At 43.7% G+C, this 22,758-nt stretch overlaps 1 protein-coding gene across 2 annotated transcripts; it reads left to right on the forward strand.

Moving 5' to 3' along the window:
• The first annotated feature begins 5,315 nt into the window (after window positions 1-5,315).
• LOC110499881 (protein BTG1) lies at window positions 5,316-13,759 on the forward strand. 2 transcript variants are annotated; one of them, XM_021576941.3, is made up of 2 exons: window positions 5,316-5,879; window positions 9,726-13,759. In XM_021576941.3, exons 1-2 carry the CDS (start codon window positions 5,735-5,737, stop codon window positions 10,103-10,105), a joined length of 525 nt encoding a protein of 174 aa, XP_021432616.1. In that variant the 5' UTR covers window positions 5,316-5,734; the 3' UTR covers window positions 10,106-13,759. The 2 variants fall into 2 exon arrangements, with proteins under 2 accessions (XP_021432616.1, XP_090069792.1); XM_090213666.1 differs by lacking the exon at window positions 5,316-5,879 and adding an exon at window positions 9,564-9,651.
• Window positions 13,760-22,758: the final 8,999 nt, after the last annotated feature.

Consider the following 22,758-nt stretch of genomic DNA (forward strand, 5'->3'; position numbering starts at 1 on the left):
ATGCCACACACAGACGAGCTGTTGTGTCATATTCCGATCCTGGCTAATGTTGATTTTGATGTGATTGATAACATATTAAAATACTGTGCCTAAATAAATTAAATGAACATAAATTATTATTACAAACCCTGCAAAAGTCGTTCACACAGCACTGCCTGATAGCTGTGTTGACATGACAACTGGGTTGCGTTTTTAAATCACGAATGGATCATGTGAGAAACGCATTCGTTTTGGTTGACTGTTGCCTGCGACTTGTTGCACAAAATTGTGACTAGTTGGAGTAGAGCTACGGACGAGATTTACCATTGAACTACTGCGAGAGCTTGGACTTTTTTTTTAAAGTTAGACGGTGTGTCGGAGACGGATATCAGGTATGACAGCAATGTGCCGTCAACAGGTGGTCAACAGGGGGACATAGTTTTCATTTGGAAAGACAACATTTAGGCTGCATCGGCATTTAACAGGACAAATTGGCTTGTTTATATTGTATCTGTGCACTGGCAATTAATTGGATACATTGTAGTGTATTTCCCAAATCGCAAGCGCGATTTACATGATAGGATACATATGAATAAATACATTGTATACTACTGTTTGTTTACCTAGATATGACGTTAGTTCGCTAGCTTTGTGAAGCAGTGTCTATGCATACAAGCGACAGTACACTGTTTATTTCTGATAAAATATCAATCGCCAGTGAAACTATAGATTTTTACTTTGAGCAAATCGAAGTGATATTTGACTCATCAGGCTTCAAAATGGAAATTCAAACTCTTGCGGTAGTTCAACGGTAAATCTCGTCCGTAGCTGTACTCCATGTTGTACTAGTCACAACCACTGGATGCAACTAAGTTGCAGATTAGTTGCTTAGTAGTGCAGAGGGGTTCAATCAAGAAGAAACCTATTTGCAAGCAACCAATGTTGTGTCCAAGTTTCTTCGTGTAACTCCAGCCTAACTAATACTTCATTCACCCTACAACACCTAACCACCACAACACACACTCAAAAGTAGACACACACAAACATGCAAAAACCCAGATAATGGACACATTGATCTACATATGTGCATTGACACATATACATATGTGAATTGACACAGATACTGTTCATAGAATTGGGCACATGTGGTGAACCTGTTTACAAGCAAACATCTGTCCATCATGATCATGGTTGAACCACAAAACAGACTGATACTGTATTTGAAGAGATTTCAGCCCACACTTTTACTGGAATTAACTAACATAGCTGCAACATCATGCTTGATGAAGGGTAGCACCCCCGCACCACTTTAAACAGCTAAGTCTGGGGCCCTTGTTTTATTATAAAGAAAGACGAGAGGGTCAAGTATCTCTCGTCATCTAGGGTGTATCCCAAATGGCACCCTATTCCCTATTTAGTGCACTGCTTTTGACCAGGCCCCAAAGTACTACACTATGTAAGGAATAGGGGGCCATTTGGGACAGTGTCTTGGAGTATGACCTTAAATAAGAATACTATATAAACTGTTATATAATGTTCTGGAAGAGTCTGATGCAGATTTGACCCATGCTCCCCAAAGCTTTTTATTAAACTTTATTTAACTAGGCAAGTCAGTTAAGAACAAATTATTTTTTACAGTGACGGCCTACCCTGGCCAAACCCTAACCCGGACGACGTTGGGCCAAATGTGCGCCGCCCTATGGGACTCCCAATCATGGCCTGGAATCTAACCAGGGTCTGTAGTGATGCCTCTACCACTGAGATGCTGTGCCTTAGAACGCTGTGCCACTCAGGGGCCCAAATAGCTGGCCCCGCTAGGCTTCAAACGTCCCTCTATTAATATACAGCCAGGCAGGAAGAGACACACATACAAACAGGGGGTTAAATATAGTGGGATACATATGGATTAACATAGACGTATGCACGTAGATAGGCCTATACATGCATGATATGATTCAAGCACAAATTCCTGACTCTGGAAAACAAGGTACTGAGTCAGTAAACTAAGACTACTAGGCGTGAGAGGGATAGAGACATTCATGCCAATAAATATGGAGACTTAGCTAAGTATTTATGGGTCTGTTATTATACATTACGATGGAAGTCAGCCTTGTACCTTTGAGAATAACAACACACGGAGCCTGTCGTCTCTAGGCCTTTGTTTTGGGCCTCATACGTGTATCTTCACATTATCTTTGAAAAATGACTACTGACACTGAAAATACATGTAGCTGTGAATATAAACAAATCGTGACCAAATGCAGAAGTACTGTGGAAACCTAAACTTACTCTCTAAGCTTTCTTTCAACATAGATGTGTGTGTGTGTGTGTGTGTGCGTGTGCATGTGCGTGTGTGTGTGTGTGTGTGTGTAATTTCAAGCCACACAACAAAATAGTCCTATTCCACTCCATTCCCAGAACCACCTCCTGCAGTCAAAGCATAGCTCCACTGAGCTCGGGGAGAAGACACGGGAGTCATGGAAAGTTAGTGGTTTGCGGGGGATGAGTTACTTCCCTGTATATCTGTAGGTCTGGATCGAAAAGGGGGAGGGGCGTGGAAAGTTCCCCAGCAGTTTTGTTTTCTGTCTTCATTAACCCTGTCTGTGCCACACTCAAACACTTTACTTTCACGTGAACCAGCGAGTATAATTTAATTTAACTAGGCCAGGCCTGTGTGGTTGTTATTTTAACCTAGACTTTGAAGATGTCTGTTGTCTGACTGTTGACAGGTTGATTTGTTAAGTAGTACATCATTAGAGAGCTCTGCCTAATGTTAGGAAAACATGTAGAAATCCTTTTTTTTTCAGAGCAAAAGGGATTTAGGCTACAGTAGTCGCAAAGTTGTCAGTTACCTGTTCAAACCCGCAGAAGCACAGCAATCAATGTTTCCACAACATTTAGGCAACATAGTGAAATCAGGCTGTTGTGGGTATGAGAATGTATAATTCTTCTCTCTGGATCTGCTTTTGTTGACCAGACACTGTTGGTTTAGCTTTGCAGTGACCCACAGCCGTGTGTTTTTTGTGCGTGTGTGCTCACAACTGTGTGTGCAACTGTTTGCATGGCTGTGTGTGTATCCATGTCCTCTCAGTCAGCACTGTGAGTCAGTGTGTTTGTGGGAAAAAAACAACACACACAAACACACAAACTCCAGTGGGCATCCAGTTCTCTCTTGCTCTCTCTACTCTCTCGGTCTCTCTCTCCGCTTGATCCTGAGCTGACATTCTTTCCCTCCACTCTTCATGTGTGGTTCAAGATAAACGGCCCCATTCATTGGGTTTTACTGTAGGCAGGCAAAGCATTAGGGCAGGATACCCCACCCTGGTCTGGCTACATCTGGCAACACATTCCAGCCTCCGCTGGTGGCTGGCTACTAGGGCTGGGAATTGCCAGGGACCTCACGATACGATATTATCACGACACTTAGGTGGCTATATGTCTGCTGCAGAGAGACGAGAGAGCAGGAGAAAATGAGTTTAGATCAGTCATGGAAATCAAAGTGCTGAAATCATGATGGCTCCCTCTTTTTCTTTTTAAAGATGGAGAACAAACTATAAGGTTGAAAAACACCAGAGTTTTGGCGCAGGTACAGCAGGCTAAAGCTAGCTAACGTTACCTAGCAAAATCAATTCTATACTTGGATTCAAATATCAATATAATATCGTGCAAAAATAACATTGTGATATGTAACAGAATAGACCCCACCCCCATCACTTCTGGCTGCACCTAAGGATTGTATAAACATGACAGTATGCCACCTGACATTTTCATACTTTCTCTCACTCCTTGACTCCCATCTCCCAATCTTCATTGTCTCTCTTTTACTTTCTTTATCTGAGAGGGAAAGTCAGGGGAATTCCTCAGCTCTGGGTATTCATTAACATCGTCTCTCACCTTGTTCCAGCCTTCTTTGGCTTAACGTCTCTGTCCCTCGCTCTCTGTCTCTATATGTGTCTTTTCCCCCATGTGGTGTGAGTAGCAATTTCTCACTCTTTTCCTCTGTAATGAATAAAGACTGGCCATTGTGTGAATGATGTCGTTCTCTGAAATGAATTGTGGCGCTGCAGGCCATTAGGGTGAATGATGTCGCTCTCTGAAATGAATTGTGGCACCGTAAGCCATTTAGCCAGGAATACTTGTAAAGAGTTCCATCTTTCTTTTTATCAAGAAGAATTTACCTAATGGGCATTGGCCTACTCCCAGTAATACTTGTAAATCAATGTTAGTGTAATTTATGTAACTAATTTACAGGCAGTGTAAATGTGGAATACCCAAAGTCATACACAAACGTTAGTGTATGTCAAACTCAGAAAAGTGTGTATTGCTGATGCATCCTGTCAGTGGTGTGTGTACTGGGAGCGGAGTCAGGTGCAGGAGAGCAGAGAGTTGTGAACAGGTACACACTTTATTGAGGCAGGAGAAACCAACAGACGGGCGCCACGGCATTAAAACCTCCAGCCAATTGGCAAAAGTGCAAAACGCGCAAACAGTCACGAGAATAATGTTCAAACAAATCAACATACCTCGTGTTAAAACACGGAATATATACGAACACCAGTCTGGCGCGTCACAAATGACACGTAAACTCAAACAATATCACACAAAGACATGAGGCGGAACAGAGGAATAAATACATGCAGTGTGATTGGGAAATGCAAACCAGGTGTGCAAAACAAGACAAAACAAATAGATCAATGAAAAATGGAGCGGCGATGGCTAGAAAGCCGGTGACGTCGACCGCTGAACGCCGCCCGAACAAGGAGAGGAGCCGACTTCGGCGGAAGTCGTGACACATCCTGTATGAGGGAATCCCCATTGACTGACCACCAGTGGAGCCTGTCCTCCTATAGTTTCTTTCACCAACCTCCACTGGCAAAGAAACCCAAAGCCAGAGTTTAGTTCAGTAAAAGCAGAACCACGGAGAGGGAACCAAGGGGAGAGAGGATCAACCTGTTTGAAATACGTCATTTTGTGTCTGACTCTGCAATCATTTGTGTGTATTAGGGAATTACTGGAAGTGATTATGGTAAACCCCTATACTACAGACACTAGATTCAAACAATGGCCTGCAAGAGCAACTATGACAACAACATGTACAGCATGCCTTGAATACCAACAATCATGAGCATAACCGTATCCAAAATTGTGTGCTTAATTACGCACTAATGCACATTGAACCTAACCATAATTATTCTGTCCGTTTTATGAAATAACTGAAAACCCAGTGCAAGATGTTGTTGTTTTCGATGGGAGCACAATATAAGGGGTTAATTTTCATGCTTGTATTTTGCTCTCACGTGGCCTGTTTATTTTCAGAGCGTTGAGGCGAACAGTCCACTCCTCCTATGGGCTAGTCAGGCTGTCGGGCGGACGGGATTGGCGAGCCTTTTTTTGTTGTTGTAGCTGCGCGCTGTCGCTTTCCTCCGACGGCGGGGGCGATATAAAACCCCTTTCCTCCAACACATTCGTTCACTCTGGTGGAGTAAAGTGACATTGAAAGGGTGCCTCAACGTGGCATCCTAGAGAAAGACCCCTCTATTTACCAACAGCCGTCACCACACTGTACCGTCCTGGCACACGTAGTACCCTCCGAAACGTCCCTACCTCGACTAATAAATGACCATCATAGGCGCCAGAGAAATAAAACAAGCGAAAGACACGGATCATTATCCGAACGTGGAGAGAAAAACAACGAATCATTTTCGGAATCATATGTAGGAAAAGCGCACGAATCGTCGTCGCAGTTGCCTTCTCAATGCATACCCTTTGTGCTCGGGGAACGATGAAACCAGAGATTAGCGCCGCGGTCGGGTTTCTGTCGAGATTTCTGCGGATAAAAGGACACGTAAATGACAGACAGCTCCAATCATTCAGCGCAAGTTTACAGGATATTTTGTCAGGTAAGACATGTGCTTCTCGTTTTGTCCTACGTTTCCAAGGCTACTTTAGATTATGACCTCTGTTGATGTTGTGTCATTTTGTGTGTTAAGAATATGATTATAACGAATTGTTGTGTTTTAATCCCATTCCGAAGGGGATTTGCGTCTCTGTTCATAAAGTAACACAAGCGCCCCCCGACCATTTGCGCACGGAAAAAAAATACTAAAATAGATAAGGTGAACAAAAATGTTCAATCAACAATATTCAATCGAATCAACCATGTTCTATACAGATACATCGTCGCCTAATTCATGTTTCGGGTTAGTTACAGTGTAATAACGTGGAATAAAACCTGATTTGATTTGTTCCAACAAGGAAGTGCACCTTTCGATAGTACCAGTTCAGTTGGTCGATAAACTGTTAATTAACATAAAGATGGGGGAAATCTATACCCAGTGAATTGAATTAGGCTATCGAATTACGTAATGCAGACAATAAAACGTAGGATGATATGAATTTGAGCAGGCAAAAAAAAAATAATATTATAACATTTCGACCAGGAAAATAACAGACCCATAGGATTCTGGTTATCTTTGTTATAAGAGTATTATAGCCGCCTACATGTTTTACTCGATCCTCTTGAGCGAGCCTCAATCGAATCGAAATTAGAGAACCAAAAGGGAAATAACAAATGCAGAATAAATAACCCGTATAGATTCCCGTTGGCGAACATGTATGAGTAAATAAAAGCTATTTCTTTACAATATGTTCTAGTGTAGACATTCTAGCTCCGTGAATAACGTTAACTGTAATAAGGACACATACATTGATCGACACAGCCACTATACAATGCGTTATTGACTGCATTTGTTTTTGTACAAACCACTGACATTATTTTTTATTTATATTTCCTGTTGTGAATATACAGACCGTTTTAACAGTCTAAAACAGGCATACGTCTGCCAGTTAACACCAAGTGTCTGTCCCTCTAAACACTGAACACCTACACCATGACCTCAATTTGAACATGTTTTGCAACAGCTGTGTCATGTGCAAAGCCATTCACGTTCACATTCATATAATTTTAGAGCGTTTTGGATGTGGGCTACACATTTAGCATATCAGGTTACAGAATTGCTTATTTCTATTCAAACAAACTCTTTAGTTTACAATGCTATTTTCAACTAAACATTTTCCAAGGAAGTGGCTTTGTTTGTGCAGGATTTGCATAGAAAATGAGTGGAAGCTGTAGTCTGAGCATAGCTCTAGGCCAGTGCACTGTTTGTAAACAGCCAAAGTTGAAGGGAGAAGGAGCAAAATGGCCGCCGTCAGAGGGTAAGTGGGGGGTTGGTAGCGGTGGGGTTGGGGCTGGAAGAGGATATCATAGGGGGAGGAGTGTAGGAAGGACATTATCTAATAAAACAAGTTGCAAAGGGGCTTTGTGAAGTGGCTGTCCTCCTCCTTCACCCCCATTTTTCATTTGTCTTCCAAGTGACATAAACAACTCTGTGAAGCCCCCCCTGCCGCTGCTGAAGTAGGCCAGCCATCTCAATGTTGCTTACAGCTTCATTATCACAGCTTATTGTGTCTGTGTGTTCAATAAACAGGCGTTGTTTGTGTATATGGGGGAGAAGGGGGACTTGCTCTAAATATCCACATTGAAACTGTGCTCATTGTCTAACTAGTTAGTAAACCATTTGGACTTCCTGTTTACCAGTAACCTGCTTAACCAAGGTTTGAGCAGTGACTCAATCTGAAACTGCCATAATTCCCCCAACCACACCACCACAGACCAGTGGAAATCACCCAATAATGCCCCAAACAAATCCAAATGTGTATTTAATAAAAAGCCTCCACACATTTTATTGCCACATAATATCCTTAGGGCACTTGGCTTTAAAGAAGCACTGGAGAACTACTTTATTTAAAATATATATTTGAAACTCATCCGTTTACTTTTTTAGCCTCTCTTCTTCCCCAGTTCCCTGGTTTTAGAATAGGCCCCTCCGCTCTGACCGTTCTCGGAGGCCTCGTGTCTTTTATGGTGCAAAAGATCAGCCCCATCGTAGCTGCCTGTTGCTTTTTCACGAGTGCCAAGGCCTCCATTAGGGTGCAGTACACAGAGTTCTACTGATAACACAAAGGAGACATTATCTACCAGGGGTGTTGTGCAGGACAGGTGTTCTCCAGGCTCTGGCCTAGTTCAGAGGCTTTTCACAGGAAAACAGACAGGCAGGCAGCACATCCAGTTTAGTCTTAAGTGGAGAAAATAGGATGATTGGTAACACACGCACACACAGATGCATATCGAACACACATACATACAGTATATATACCAACACACGCAAGACATAGTAAATGTGAGTATTGTTAGAGGTGTTAGGTTAATTTAGACTTCTAAGAAGCGGTTTTCTAATTGAATTCTTCCCCGTTAGGCTACTATTATACTATGAAAGCAGCAGTCATGTGCGTCTTCTGAAATGAGTTAACGGGGAAGGAATGAGAACTCTTCTCTTTCTCGTGTTCTCCATAAAATGAGTAATGTGACCTCTTTTCTCTCTCTCTTCTTCCAGCCTAGTTTGTCACTTAACGCCCCTTTAGATATACCATACGAATGATATCACAGTGAATCACCAACGGGTATGTGGACACACTCGTCATATTAAAAGGGACGGTGTGCCTTTAAGAGGGGGAGTTCTCCAGCCCAGATTGCTGGCCAGGACTTCACCACCTCAGTGTTGTTGTTCAGCTCCGCTCTGTTCGATGGAGGACTTTGTGCCGCTCGGCCAGAAGGGGATTGTGCAATCAAACTTCTCTCTCTTTCTCTTTCTCTGCTGTGTGTCACGTAGGCTCCGGTTACAGAGCGACAAACGGTTTATTGCTGCTTATCAGCCCCATAAGCAGACTGTTATGGTTTATTACTGCGCTACAACAAAGCCTGCCCCTGTCTGCAGTCTGTTTGACACACACATACCACACACACACACACACACACATTACCAAGTGGAAACCCAAATACCAATATAAATAGTTGATGCTTCATTACATGTTAATAGAAATATCAGATAAAAAAGCAGATAAGATATTCCAATGGAATCATGTATTACCTACAAAGGAATAACACCTTTATTCAATCAAAAGACAATCTAAAGCAACGCTACTTTTCCATAATCATTATTGGGGGGTGTTTAGTACAGTAAAACATAAACAATCCATTTTTTCCTTCCATTTTCCATGGAACCATGTCATTTATTATCTGTGAGTATTCCATAACGGTGATAGATTAGCTATGTGTGCTTAGAACATCATAAACCAGTATTACCTTAGACTCCAGCAACTCTATAATAAAATAAAACATGATTATAGTTTGATTTGCAATACAATTACTTAAAATCCAACTATGCCTCATACAGTTATTATCATGCTATTAATCTCATTCATGTCCCAATTATGACCATATTCAATGTTTATCAAAGCACATGCCTCCTAATCTCGCATAACACACACACACACACACACACACACACACACACTAGGAACTAAGGCTGATCAGGTGCAGACAGCTTTGCACCCCACTTCTCCCTCAGATAGACGTCTGAAAGTAGCAGAGATTTAGCTTAATGGCTCTCACCTGTAAACACCAGACAGCATCTCTTACATCTATCCCTCTTTCTTTCTCTCCCTCTCTCTCTTGTCTCCTCATACAGAACTACACAGGCTCTACTATAGGGTAACCGAAGAACAACAGTTACCCCCTCTGTGCCCTTTTTTGGCAATACAAGCAATACCATGGTAACCTAATAGTGATCCAATGATGATGAAACTCATGGTAACCCGATAATAACCTCCTCTCTCTTTCTCCACAGAGCAATACAAGCACCACTGGTTCCCCGACAGGCCCTGCAAGGGCTCGGGCTACCGCTGCATCCGCATCAACCACAAGATGGATCCCCTGGTGGGGCAGGCAGGCCAGCGCATCGGCCTGACCATCAATCAGCTCTACCTGCTGCTGCCTAGTGAGCTCACCCTCTGGGTGGACCCCTTCGAGGTGTCCTACCGCATCGGCGAGGACGGCTCCATCTGCGTGCTCTACGAGTCCCAGCCGGTGGCCCCGGCGCCGTCGGGAGGCAGTGCGGTCACCTCGACCCCCATGGTGGACAGTCACATCAGCTGCAAGGAGGCGGCGGGGATGCTGGGCAGGACCAGCCCTTCCAAAGCCTACAACATGATGACTATGTCCAGCTAAGGGCTGCCACCCGCCACGTCGGGTCGTGGGTTTCGCCCTAGTTGGTCGATGGCGAACCTTTTTAAAGCTAAAAAGAAATGAAATGAAAAAGAGAAAAAAAAGGAGGAGAAAAGGCAGAGGATGTGGCCTATCGTCCAGGTGAAACCTTGTAGGTTTGATATTTCTTTCTCCTTCCTCGCTCCATAGTCTGTTATGTTGTGTTGTGGGATCTACCGGAGGCTTCGTTTTTTTTTCCCGGGGGGGCGGGGGGGGGCTGTGTGGAGCGTGGAGCTGTTGGGGGCAGCTAAAACAAACCAAGAAACCGAACAGAGAAACAGCGCAGAGAAGGGGCTGCTTTTTGTTTTTGTTTTTTTACACAGATCTATCATTGTTGACTTTGCACTTTCTTCTCCACGTGGTTACAATGGGTACCATGTCACCACCACCCCCACCACCCTCTCAAAAGCTTCAAGGAACTGCTGTCAAGAACCATACCGTTAAATTTCAGCCTTTTATCTACTTCCTGTTGTTATTGGGTGTACTTCCTGTCTAGGAAGGAAGTTAAGGGGCTGAGGTCCGGACTGTGCCTATTTCTAGGTCAGTCTCTGGGGAAACGCCCTAAGTCATTTTCTTCTAAAACCCAGTTTTTGGACCATAGGGTATTTCTTTACCCCCAGAGGCTGCCCCATATACCAGCGTCGAGCTTCAGGAAGCCCCTCTCCCTCCATATGGAAGTGCAGTGGAATGCGCTGTGACACCTGTTGCTAAGGACAGTAGTGTGTCACAGCGCACCCCACCAACACCCCCAACCATGTATGTGTAGCTTTCTGGGGAGGGCTGGGTATTTGTCCCCTCCCCTTCGATCAATGTTGGTTTGAAATTCACAATCAAGTTCTCGTTTTGTTTATATCCCTCCATCCCCACCCTGACCTTTGGCCCTCTCCAAATTCAAAGTGTAGCATAGGTGGCACTATATTCTCACCGAAATCTGGATCGTTTGTTTTGGTTGTTGTGGCCCTGTCAGAAGAAATGACATTGAATGCACTTTTGACATTTAGATTGTGTGGGATGTGTACTTCTCGAGTAAACCATCTTCATTCCATTCGCTCCAATGTCATCTTTCATGAGTTCCCCTCCTTTTTTTTTGTAAATTACTCACAGCTCTTACGTCAGGCTAGACCCCACTCTATAGAATTGGGGAGAGTAACTGAAGGTTTTAAAAAGATTTCACACTGTAAGCATTTCATTCAGATCCGTTCAGGTGTTGGTAGGTAGGTGCGGTTTGGTGTCGTGTCAGGTTAGGCGTCTGTTGTCCGTTTGTAAGGCACTTTTCTCGGAAGGCCAACGCACACACACACACACACACACACACACACACACACACGCACACACACACACACACACAGATGGCAATTTGAGACACTTATAGAACTCTGATAGATCTCTCTGCAGCTGTCGAGGGGTGTGTGAGTGTAGCCAAAGGGAAGTCTGTACGCCCCTGACTGTTTCTATCCAACTCAGTCCCAATGGCCTTGTCAGGCTTTCTCATGTGTTTTTGTTAGACTTTGTTCTTGTATTTGTGATTGAAGATGAGTCCAAGGCTTTCAACACCTCTCCTTTCTTCTGTCTCTCAGTTTGGGTGAGGGGTGCGTTGCCCAACGTAGGACTTCAATGTTACACCTATGAGCCATTCTCTGGAGAACCGAGAGAGAACCAGCGTAATGTTAGCCAGCCTGGTTCGAGGTGCTGCTGGACCCTCTCTGGAGGTGTTCCTGTCAGGGCAGACAGACACAAGAAGCCGCTCTGGTGCCACATATCACCCACAGCCAGCTAACCAACCAGCCAACCCCCTCCCCCCAATAGCAGTACGGAGATAGCAGTAACACATATCATCTATCCTCGCCCCAGGGGAGGGAATGGAGGTGGTGCGGGGGCCAGGGCCGGATACTCTCGTCCAGGGCAGCTACAATCCCTCCGGCCCCCTCTAAACTAACCTCCACCCAACCAACTTGGCGGTGGAGAGCAAAGCCAGCACATGCACTCAGCGCACTCCGTCTGCACTGGGAGCCCACATAGAGACAGGCAACAAAGAGGAGTCAAAGGATAGGAAGTGACGGTACACAGTCCAAGTTTATTTTTTTCTTAGGCTGAGCACTGAACTAGTTTACATGGGTGCAATAGGACGATGGTGGTGTCAGTCGTTCTATAGCTCACTCCTGGTTGGCCGCGCCACAGACAGACGATGTGACAGGTTGTGGGGTTTCGGGGCTTTTATCCGCTAAGCTGGCCAGGCTGGGCACCAGCCCATCAGACCTACATGTGCTGCTTTAAGCTCCCTAAGCACAGAGGATCATGGGTAATGGATCTGTGGTTGTTGATGCACTGCACACCCTATCCTCCCTCATCCACTCCCCTCCTCCTCACTGTCCTCCCTCTCTCCATTTCTCCTGGTGCTCCTTCAGCAATCTGTGGAAAAAGCAGTGTCTCCACATGAGCCAGATGGACATGTCTGAGAGAGTAGCCCAGAGCTTTGTTGTTGTGGTTGAAAACCAGCTTTTTAAAAACCTTGCAGCTCCTCTATTGCTTCGATTATGCCAGCTATCGATGTTGTTATGAGATTGGTCTGTGTTTCAGACGTAGCAAGTTGTCCCTCTTTTTGCTATATGTATTTTAAAGTCACAGAGGTAGCATCTCATCACCCCCCCCCCCCCCCCCTTCGCCCTAGTCCGATCATCTATCCCAATTTGAACAGACTTCATTTTTAGACCTACCAAAAAGGAAACGAAGCCGAAATTGTTTGATCTCTTTCTCAACAGTAACACCACCACCAAAACAATTGGATTTAGTCCACAATATCGGATCTGTAAATGCATCCATTCAGCCTTTGCGCACATAGGTTTCAGAAACGTTGTGAAAAGTGTTTTTGAATAGTCGGAGGTAATAGCACATAAAATGCACTAAATATGTCAAGTTGAAGTTGTGACGTTTTTGAGACGCGAGGAGTCTCTTCTGGAATGTATTACCAAACTCAGGCCTCGGACATTCAATAAAAACCCTTCTGGAAAAGCTGTGCATGTTAAGACGTGGGACGGGAAGGGAGTAGTCGTCAATGATTCATCAATGATTTTTGAATTATTGCCACTTTCACATTTAGGGTGTTTTACATATTCTAGAATCTATTGCTATTGTACGCCATATGGTAGAATACATGCATAACATTACACAATGGGAAGTGCCAATCATTTGTTTTGAGGTGTTTAGATGTATTTCTTTTGCATTTCCTAGTTTTAACACGGATAACTATTTTCCTAAGTGAAGCCATTTGTGATGGGAGTGTTGGCAAGGACCAATCGGTTTTGGTAAAAGAAATATCAGTTTCCATGCCCTGTGCTGATAGACTTATCCTTTGTTTTTTTTCAAACTTACAAAACAAGAAAAACGTTTTAAAAATCTGAGCGTACCCAAGAAGAAAAGCTGTCTACTCTACCTTGTGATTTCATGTCAGTACATCTTTATTGTGTTCATTTTCTTTTCCTTGGGTATGTTGTGATGAACTGCTGTAAATTTGTACAGTTCATGTAAATTGATTGTGCGAAAGTTGTACAGATTTCTATATTTTGGAAGAAAAGTTTTTTTTTTTCTCTGTAATAAAATATTTCCTATCTTGGCAACATATTCCCCGTGATGCTGGTCTTTCTTTTTACGGGGAATGAGAATCCATAGATGAACGGGAGTCAATAATCAAACAAAGTGAATAGTGTAGTCTTCTGTCAAAATGGCCGACTGACATCTATTAAGATACAACAGAATATGAAACGAAGGCCGTTAAAAACCTGAAGCTTTTTACTGTTATTTTGAATGTAGAGAAGGGTTCTGTTTCATGTCATCTCTTACTGCACACCACAGGCTGCAGGGGGGAGGATGGCTCATAACAATGGCCGGAGAGGATGCAATGGCATCAAACAACTGGAAACCACATGTTTGATGTATTTGATACCATTCCACTTAATCCACTCCATCCATTACCACGAGCCCGTCCTCCCCAATTAAGGCGCCACACCAACCTCCTGTGCTGTACATAGAATAGGCTCCAATATGAGACAGCTGTGAAGATGCACAGACCAGATGGGGATTTTACCTTTGTCTCAGTAGATGAGTGGGATGTCTGTGCCAACAATGACATGATATACAGTAGGATTGCACAGAACACTATCAATAATAAGTGTCATCATTTCAATAATACATAAAAATAGAAAGGTATAGGCTGCCTTGTATGGAACAGATAGTAGCCTACTTGCAAGGAATTCTGTATTCTTCCCAAGAAATACATAGCATGCTTTGACAGATGATAAATGATATGCTGTTTATGTTTTTCCTCTAGTTGCTGTGGAATAGAGCCACTATACCACAGCAAGTGTGACGAGACTGTCTGGAACAGGAATTATCTTTGGTTTGCTGGTCCTGGATTATGGAGACTGCTTCTATGAAGTCTTTGCTGTTCTATCTGAACCAGCCAGAAAACTGATTAGAAGCTTTGTCTCAGGTTAAGACCTTTGTCAACTTGAGGCTCGGCTGCTCAGACTGCACACATCTAATGCCTCAAAGCCCACATGGTATTTTCCTCCTAATGGAAATGCACGTGGCTCCGTCAGCAGGTCCGTGAGTGGATGAGACAGACAGACAGATGGTGTATACACAAGGCTTTTCAGACTCCAAAAGTGCTGTCTACTCACACACACACACACACACACACACACACACACACACACACACACACACACACACCCAGCAGTTACACCACAGAAAGAGGTGACTCCACAAAACATTACTTCTGGATAAATACTGCAATCTCTCCAGGCCTCTGACTCAAAAAGTAAAACATTTTTGCTCCTTTTCGACAAAGACAAAATGGGAAAACAGGAAGACGTTCGGCCTTGGGTCCCAGGGCAGGCTTTAGCTCTCCACACATTGGCCAGGGATGAAGCCCAGGAGAGGAGGTACGTGGGTAGTGTTGGTCCAGGGTGGGATTCAGTCAGCGTTATTATTCAGTGTTAAAAATGTCTGAAATGTGATATGTTGAGTGGCAAGGTTTTTGGAGACACATTAGGTGTGGGAAAAGATTGTTGTTGATGGATATATTGTATAGTGGTGAAAGTCAGCCTACTTATAGAGTAGAGTTGAAAGATTGTTGTTGATGGATATATTGTATAGTGGTGAAAGTCAGCCTACTTATAGAGTAGAGTTGAAAGATTGTTGTTGATGGATATATTGTATAGTGGTGAAAGTCAGCCTACTTATAGAGTAGAGTTGAAAGATTGTTGTTGATGGATATATTGTATAGTGGTGAAAGTCAGCCTACTTATAGAGTAGAGTTGAAAGATTGTTGTTGATGGATATATTGTATAGTGGTGAAAGTCAGCCTACTTATAGAGTAGAGTTGAAAGATTGTTGTTGATGGATATATTGTATAGTGGTGAAAGTCAGCCTACTTATAGAGTAGAGTTGAAAGATTGTTGTTGATGGATATATTGAGTAGTGGTGAAAGTCAGCCTACTTATAGAGTAGAGTTGAAAGATTGTTGTTGATGGATATATTGTATAGTGGTGAAAGTCAGCCTACTTATAGAGTAGAGTTGAAAGATTGTTGTTGATGGATATATTGAGTAGTGGTGAAAGTCAGCCTACTTATAGAGTAGAGTTGAAAGATTGTTGTTGATGGATATATTGTATAGTGGTGAAAGTCAGCCTACTTATAGAGTAGAGTTGAAAGATTGTTGTTGATGGATATATTGAGTAGTGGTGAAAGTCAGCCTACTTATAGAGTAGAGTTGAAAGATTGTTGTTGATGGCATATATTGTATAGTGGTGAAAGTCAGCCTACTTATAGAGTAGAGTTGAAAGATTGTTGTTGATGGATATATTGAGTAGTGGTGAAAGTCAGCCTACTTATAGAGTAGAGTTGAAAGATTGTTGTTGATGGATATATTGTATAGTGGTGAAAGTCAGCCTACTTATAGAGTAGAGTTGAAAGATTGTTGTTGATGGATATATTGTATAGTGGTGAAAGTCAGCCTACTTATAGAGTAGAGTTGAAAGATTGTTGTTGATGGATATATTGTATAGTGGTGAAAGTCAGCCTACTTATAGAGTAGAGTTGAAAGATTGTTGTTGATGGATATATTGTATAGTGGTGAAAGTCAGCCTACTTATAGAGTAGAGTTGAAAGATTGTTGTTGATGGATATATTGTATAGTGGTGAAAGTCAGCCTACTTATAGAGTAGAGTTGAAAGATTGTTGTTGATGGATATATTGTATAGTGGTGAAAGTCAGCCTACTTATAGAGTAGAGTTGAAAGATTGTTGTTGATGGATATATTGTATAGTGGTGAAAGTCAGCCTACTTATAGAGTAGAGTTGAAAGATTGTTGTTGATGGATATATTGTATAGTGGTGAAAGTCAGCCTACTTATAGAGTAGAGTTGAAAGATTGTTGTTGATGGATATATTGTATAGTGGTGAAAGTCAGCCTACTTATAGAGTAGAGTTGAAAGATTGTTGTTGATGGGATATATTGAGTAGTGGTGAAAGTCAGCCTACTTATAGAGTAGAGTTGAAAGATTGTTGTTGATGGATATATTGTATAGTGGTGAAAGTCAGCCTACTTATAGAGTAGAGTTGAAAGATTGTTGTTGATGGATATATTGTATAGTGGTGAAAGTCAGCCTACTTATAGAGTAGAGTTGAAAGATTGTTGTTGATGGATATATTGAGTAGTGGTGAAAGTCAGCCTACTTATAGAGTAGAGTTGAAAGATTGTTGTTGATGGATATGTTGTATAGTGGTGAATCAGTCTACTTATAGAGTAGAGTTGAAAGATTGTTGTTGATGGATATATTGAGTAGTGGTGAAAGTCAGCCTACTTATAGAGTAGAGTTGAAAGATTGTTGTTGATGGATATATTGAGTAGTGGTGAAAGTCAGCCTACTTATAGAGTAGAGTTGAAAGATTGTTGTTGATGGATATATTGTATAGTGGTGAAAGTCAGCCTACTTATAGAGTAGAGTTGAAAGACTTGCAGATGGAAATGTCGTGTAGAGGTAAAAGAGTGTTGCAGATGATGTGTAGATCTGAGCGATTGTTGCAGATAGATATGTATCGTGTTGAGCTGAATTGATTCTCAATTCTACACGACAGAGATTCATGTCTGCTCTCCCCAGCACATTTCTTTCTGAGTGTTCTGCAACGTTACACAGTCCCGAACGCAACCCGAATAGCTTGTCTAAATAGAACCAGGTCAAAGTTTCACAGGGTGTGTCTGCCGTTCAGGCCTGTGGTGTGTTGTATATGAAAATGTTATCTTGGGAAACACAAACAAGCCAACACTAACGGACGGAGGCCTTGCCAGCCCAACGTTGGACTGGATTTTGAAGAGTTTCACAACTCCACTTGAGCAAGACGTTTTTCATGGTCGTCTCTGCCATCTGTTTAGCACTGTTTGTGGACTATTCATTTTCTGATTGATGTGCATTAACTGGGATAATACGTTAGTATATGAACGATGCTTTTATAACACAGAGACAGACAATCAAATAAGGCCTACCATGTGTTTTACGCTCACAATGCATTTATTATGCAGTAAGAATGAAACAACTAGGCCTGACAACACTCAGATTTCCCCCATTCAGAATGTCATTATAGCACTTGGCTGTTATGTCATCTTCTTGCCCTCATGTCTAACTTTCACCGTAATTGCTGATAAAAGTTCATTGTAATGTCTCTCCCTTGTTCTCACACAGCGACAAAGCAGCCTTTGTGGAGATCAGCCTATTAGTCAGGCTGATGGAAGGTGTGGTTGATTACTGTGTAGAGATACTGTCAATAGAAGGGTTGGTCTCCAGATTTAGAAAGATCAGGACTCGACTGGTTAATCCGGTTCTTGTGGGAAAGTAGGTGCATTTCACTCCAGGTAGAGTCCAGTGTTTGTGCTTTATAGTTAGGTTGTGTTTGGTAGTGTTATTGGCCATTCGTCACATCATTTAATGGATGAATGTTGATGGAATAAGAATGTGTGTGTGAATAGTTAGTGTGTGAATGGTGTGTGTATGTACTCTAGGAGAGTGTGTGTATGGCTGTGCTGCAGGAACAAAGGCAGGATGAGGGAATGTGTGTATGTATCACGGGGCGAGGCAGACATCTGGAGTCCTCTCCGTTGTCAGCCGTGTGTCAGAGATGACAGGACTCTGCCCCTCCTGAGGTTGTGTGTGTGTGTGTGTAGGCCTGCAGGAGTGTGTGTGTGTCCCTCATTCAGTGGCCAATGTTTAGAGGACAAAGGATGTGCTGCAGCTGCTCTAATTACAGTTTTTCTCAAGTGTGCCGGCCACAGGGAGAGAGTGTGTGGGCGGGCGTGCACGCGTGTGTTTGTGTTTGTATGTGTGTGCGCAATTGCATGCGTTTGCTAATGTTTCTGTGCTTGCGTGTCCCCTGCACAGAAACATTAGCAACTGTCTGCATCTGTGAGTACATTACCACTTGTACATGTGTTGGAGTCTATTTATTTCTGTGTTTATGAGGGTATCAATGACAGACCAAGGCCAAACCCAATCCCCTCTGATGCAGGCCAGGCCAGGCTAGCTGGGGATGGTTTGTCTCCAGGGCCTGCCTGTCTGTTTGTCTGCCTGTCTATCTGCCTGCCTGCCTATTATCCCTACGGGCACTGTTCACTCCTCTGACATCTGCTTGATGGCATGGCCATTTCATCACCCTACAGAGATAGAGGGAATAACCAGGACAATAGAGAGGTTGGGGAGAACAACAGATAATAACCAGGACATCAGAGATATTGGGGAGGAGAACGGGGAGTAACCAGGACAGCAGAGGTTAGGGAGAAAAACATGGAATAACCAGGATAACAAAGAGGTTGGGGAGAACGACAAGGAATAACCAGGACCACAGAGGTTGGTGAGAACAACAAGGAATAACCAGGACAACAGAGGTTGGGGAGAACAACAGGGAATAACCAGGACAACAGCGTTTGGGGAGAACAACAGATAATAACCAGGATAACAGAGGTTGGGGAGAACAACAAGGAATAACCAGGACAACAGAGGTTGGGGAGAACAACAGATAATAACCAGGATAACAGAGGTTGGGGAGAACAACAGATAATAACCAGGATAACAGAAGTTGGGGAGAACAACAGTGAATAACCAGGACAACAGAGGTTGAGGAGAACAACAGGGAATAACCAGGACAACAGAGGTTGAGGAGAACAACAAGGAATAACCAGGACAACAGAGAGCATGGGGAATAACAACAGGGAATAACCAGGACAACAGAGGTTGGGGAGAACAACAGAGAATATCCAGTACAACAGAGGTTGAGGAGAACAACAGGGAATAACCAGTACAATACAGGTTGAGGAGAACAACAGGGAATACCCAGGACAACAGAGGTTAGGGAAGAACAACAGGGAATAACCAGGACAACAGAGAGCATGGGGAATAACAACAGGGAATAACCAGTACAATACAGGTTGAGGAGAACAACAGGGAATAACCAGGACAACAGAGGTTGAGGAGAACAACAGGGAATAACCAGTACAACACAGGTTGAGGAGAACAACAGGGAATACCCAGGACAACAGAGGTTGGGGAAGAACAACAGGGAATAACCAGGACAACAGAGAGGTTGGGGAGAACAACAGGGAATAACCAGGACAACAGAGAGGTTGGAGAGAACAACAGGGAATAACCAGTACAACACAGGTTGAGGAGAACAACAGGGAATACCCAGGACAACAGAGGTTGGGGAAGAACAACAGGGAATAACCAGGAAAACAGAAGTTGCGGAGAAAAACAGTGACTAACCAGGACAACAGTGGTTGGGGAGAACAACAGGGAATAACCAGGACAACAGCGGTTGGGTAGAACAACAGGGAATATCTTGGACAACAGAGAGGTTGGGGAGAACAACAGGGAATAACCAGGACAACAGAGAGGTTGGGGAGAACAACAGGGAATAACCAGGACAACAGAGAGGTTGGAGAGAACAACAGAGAATAACCAGGACAACAAAAGTTGGGGAGAACAACAGGGAATAACCAGAACAACAGAGAGGTTGGGGAAGAACAACAGGGAATAACCAGGACAACAGAGAGGTTGGAGAGAACAACAGATAATAACCAGGACAACAGAGAGGTTGGGGAAGAACAACAGGGAATAACCAGGAAAAGAGAGAGGTTGGGGAGAACAACAGGGAATAACCAGGACAACAGAGAGGTTGGGGAAGAACAACAGGGAATAACCAGGACAACAGAGAGGTTGGGGAAGAACAACAGGGAATAACCAGGACAACAGAGAGGTTGGGGAAGAACAACAGGGAATAACCAGGACAACAGAGAGGTTGGGGAGAACAACCGGGAATAACCAGGACAACAGAGAGGTTGGGGAAGAACAACAGGGAATAACCAGGACAACAGAGAGGTTGGGGAGAACAACAGGGAATAACCAGGACAACAGAGAGGTTGGAGAGAACAACAGGGAATAACCAGGACAACAGAGGTTGCAGGGAGGGATGGAGAGAGGAGGTAGAGAAAGAGATAGATGGAGTGAAGGATAGATGGAGTGAAGGAAGAATGGATGGATATAGGGATTGTGGAAGGTTTGGATGAAGGGGAGTGACTGATGTGGTGAGGGAGGTTGAAAGGGGGGTAATTATGCTTCAGCGTCGCCACGTAGCTTCAGCCGCTAGCTCGAGTCTTGTGGGATGGACGTGTGTTACACCAGGCTGTTTGAATAGCTGAGAACAGGTGTCACCTCTCTGTTTAATCAACCTGACTGGAGGCTGTGTGTCTGGGAGAGAGAGAGAGAGAGAGAGAGAGAGAGAGAGAGAGGGAGAGAGAGAGAGAGAGAGAAAGAAGGAGTGAGAGAGAGAGAGAGAGAGAGAGAGAGGGAGAGAGAGAGAGAGAGAGTGTATGTATGGGGTTTTTGTATTTTTTTGTATGTCTGCCTGTACCTGCGTCTTTGTATTCGTGTGTCTGAAATGGCTCATAGGTGCAAGAGCCTGTTTCCTGCGTCTGTAGCGTGAGATACAAGTACAACACCTGGACAGAACATTAGTCTATCGTAGGGCCCTCACCCATAATCTATCTCCTTAATGCTGAGTGCCAGGCAGAGATGTACCAGGTCCCATTTTAACAGTCTTAGATATAACTGACAGGGATCGAACTCCCAACCTTCTAGTGGACACTCAAACCACGAGGCCACTGAGTTGGTCTAGGTAAGGTGCCCTAGATAAACTCATATCACTTTTTCCTCCAGTGCATTGCTACAGTATAGATTTAGACTGGGGTCAGAGGTCAGGCCAGCACAGGGTCAGACAGGCTGCAGCAGCTCTATTTCAGGAACGTGTGTCGTGAGTCTATCAATAGGTTCTGAAGATGGTGTTATAAGGAGAGGTTGACTTGACAAGGTCTCTCAACCCCAGTTGGATCCAGTCCTGATTGGGCGTTCACTGTGTATGCAGACTTGTATTACAGCCAGGTCCTCTCATAACTAAGACTTGGTTTAAAGGCCAAAATCAAACTATTGCAACTATTACAGGTCGCTATTTCAAAATATGACACGTCTGACGAGGGTGAGAGAGGGAAAAAGAGAGAAGAGAGAGTGAGAAGAGGGAGAGGGAGAAAGAGAGTGTGTGAGAGAAGAGAAGAGAAGAGAAGAGAAGAGAAGAGAAGAGAAAGAAAGAGAGTTAGAGAGAGAAGGGTCATGGGTCATAGTGAAAACACAGGAAGGCCTGAAATGTCATTTTTTCTCACGGACCCTTTTAAATATATGGACTGTTTTCTATGTGAACCATGACATGGTGACATGGTGACATGGTGACATGGTGACATGGTGACATGGTGACATGGAGACATGGAGACATGGAGACACGGAGACATGGTGACATGGAGACATGGAGACATGGAGACATAGAGACATAGAGACATGGAGACATAGAGACATGGAGACATGGAGACATAGAGACATGGAGACATGGAGACATGGAGACATGGAGACACGGAGACACGGTGACATGGAGACACGGTGACACGGAGACACGGAGACATGGAGACATGGAGACATGGAGACACGGAGACACGGTGACATGGAGAAATGGAGACATGGAGACATAGAGACATAGAGACATGGAGACATAGAGACATGGAGACATGGAGACATGGAGACATGGAGACACGGAGACACGGTGACATGGAGACATGGAGACATGGAGACACGGAGACACGGTGACATGGAGAAATGGAGACATGGAGATATAGAGACATAGAGACATAGAGACATGGAGACATAGAGACATGGAGACATGGAGACATGGTGACACGGAGACACGGTGACATGGAGACATGGAGACATGGAGACACGGAGACACGGTGACATGGTGACATGGAGACATGGAGACATGGAGACATGGTGACATGGAGACATGGTGACATGGAGACATAGAGACATGGAGACATAGAGACATTGAGACATAGAGACATGGAGACATGGAGACATGGTGACATGGTGACATGGAGACATGGAGACATAGAGACATGGTGACATGGTGACATGGAGACATGGAGACACGGAGACATGGAGACATGGAGACACGGAGACACGGAGACATGGAGAC

Source organism: Oncorhynchus mykiss, chromosome 21, assembly GCF_057628025.1.
Source record: "Oncorhynchus mykiss isolate SJ-2025 chromosome 21, ASM5762802v1, whole genome shotgun sequence".
NCBI lineage: Eukaryota > Metazoa > Chordata > Actinopteri > Salmoniformes > Salmonidae > Oncorhynchus > Oncorhynchus mykiss.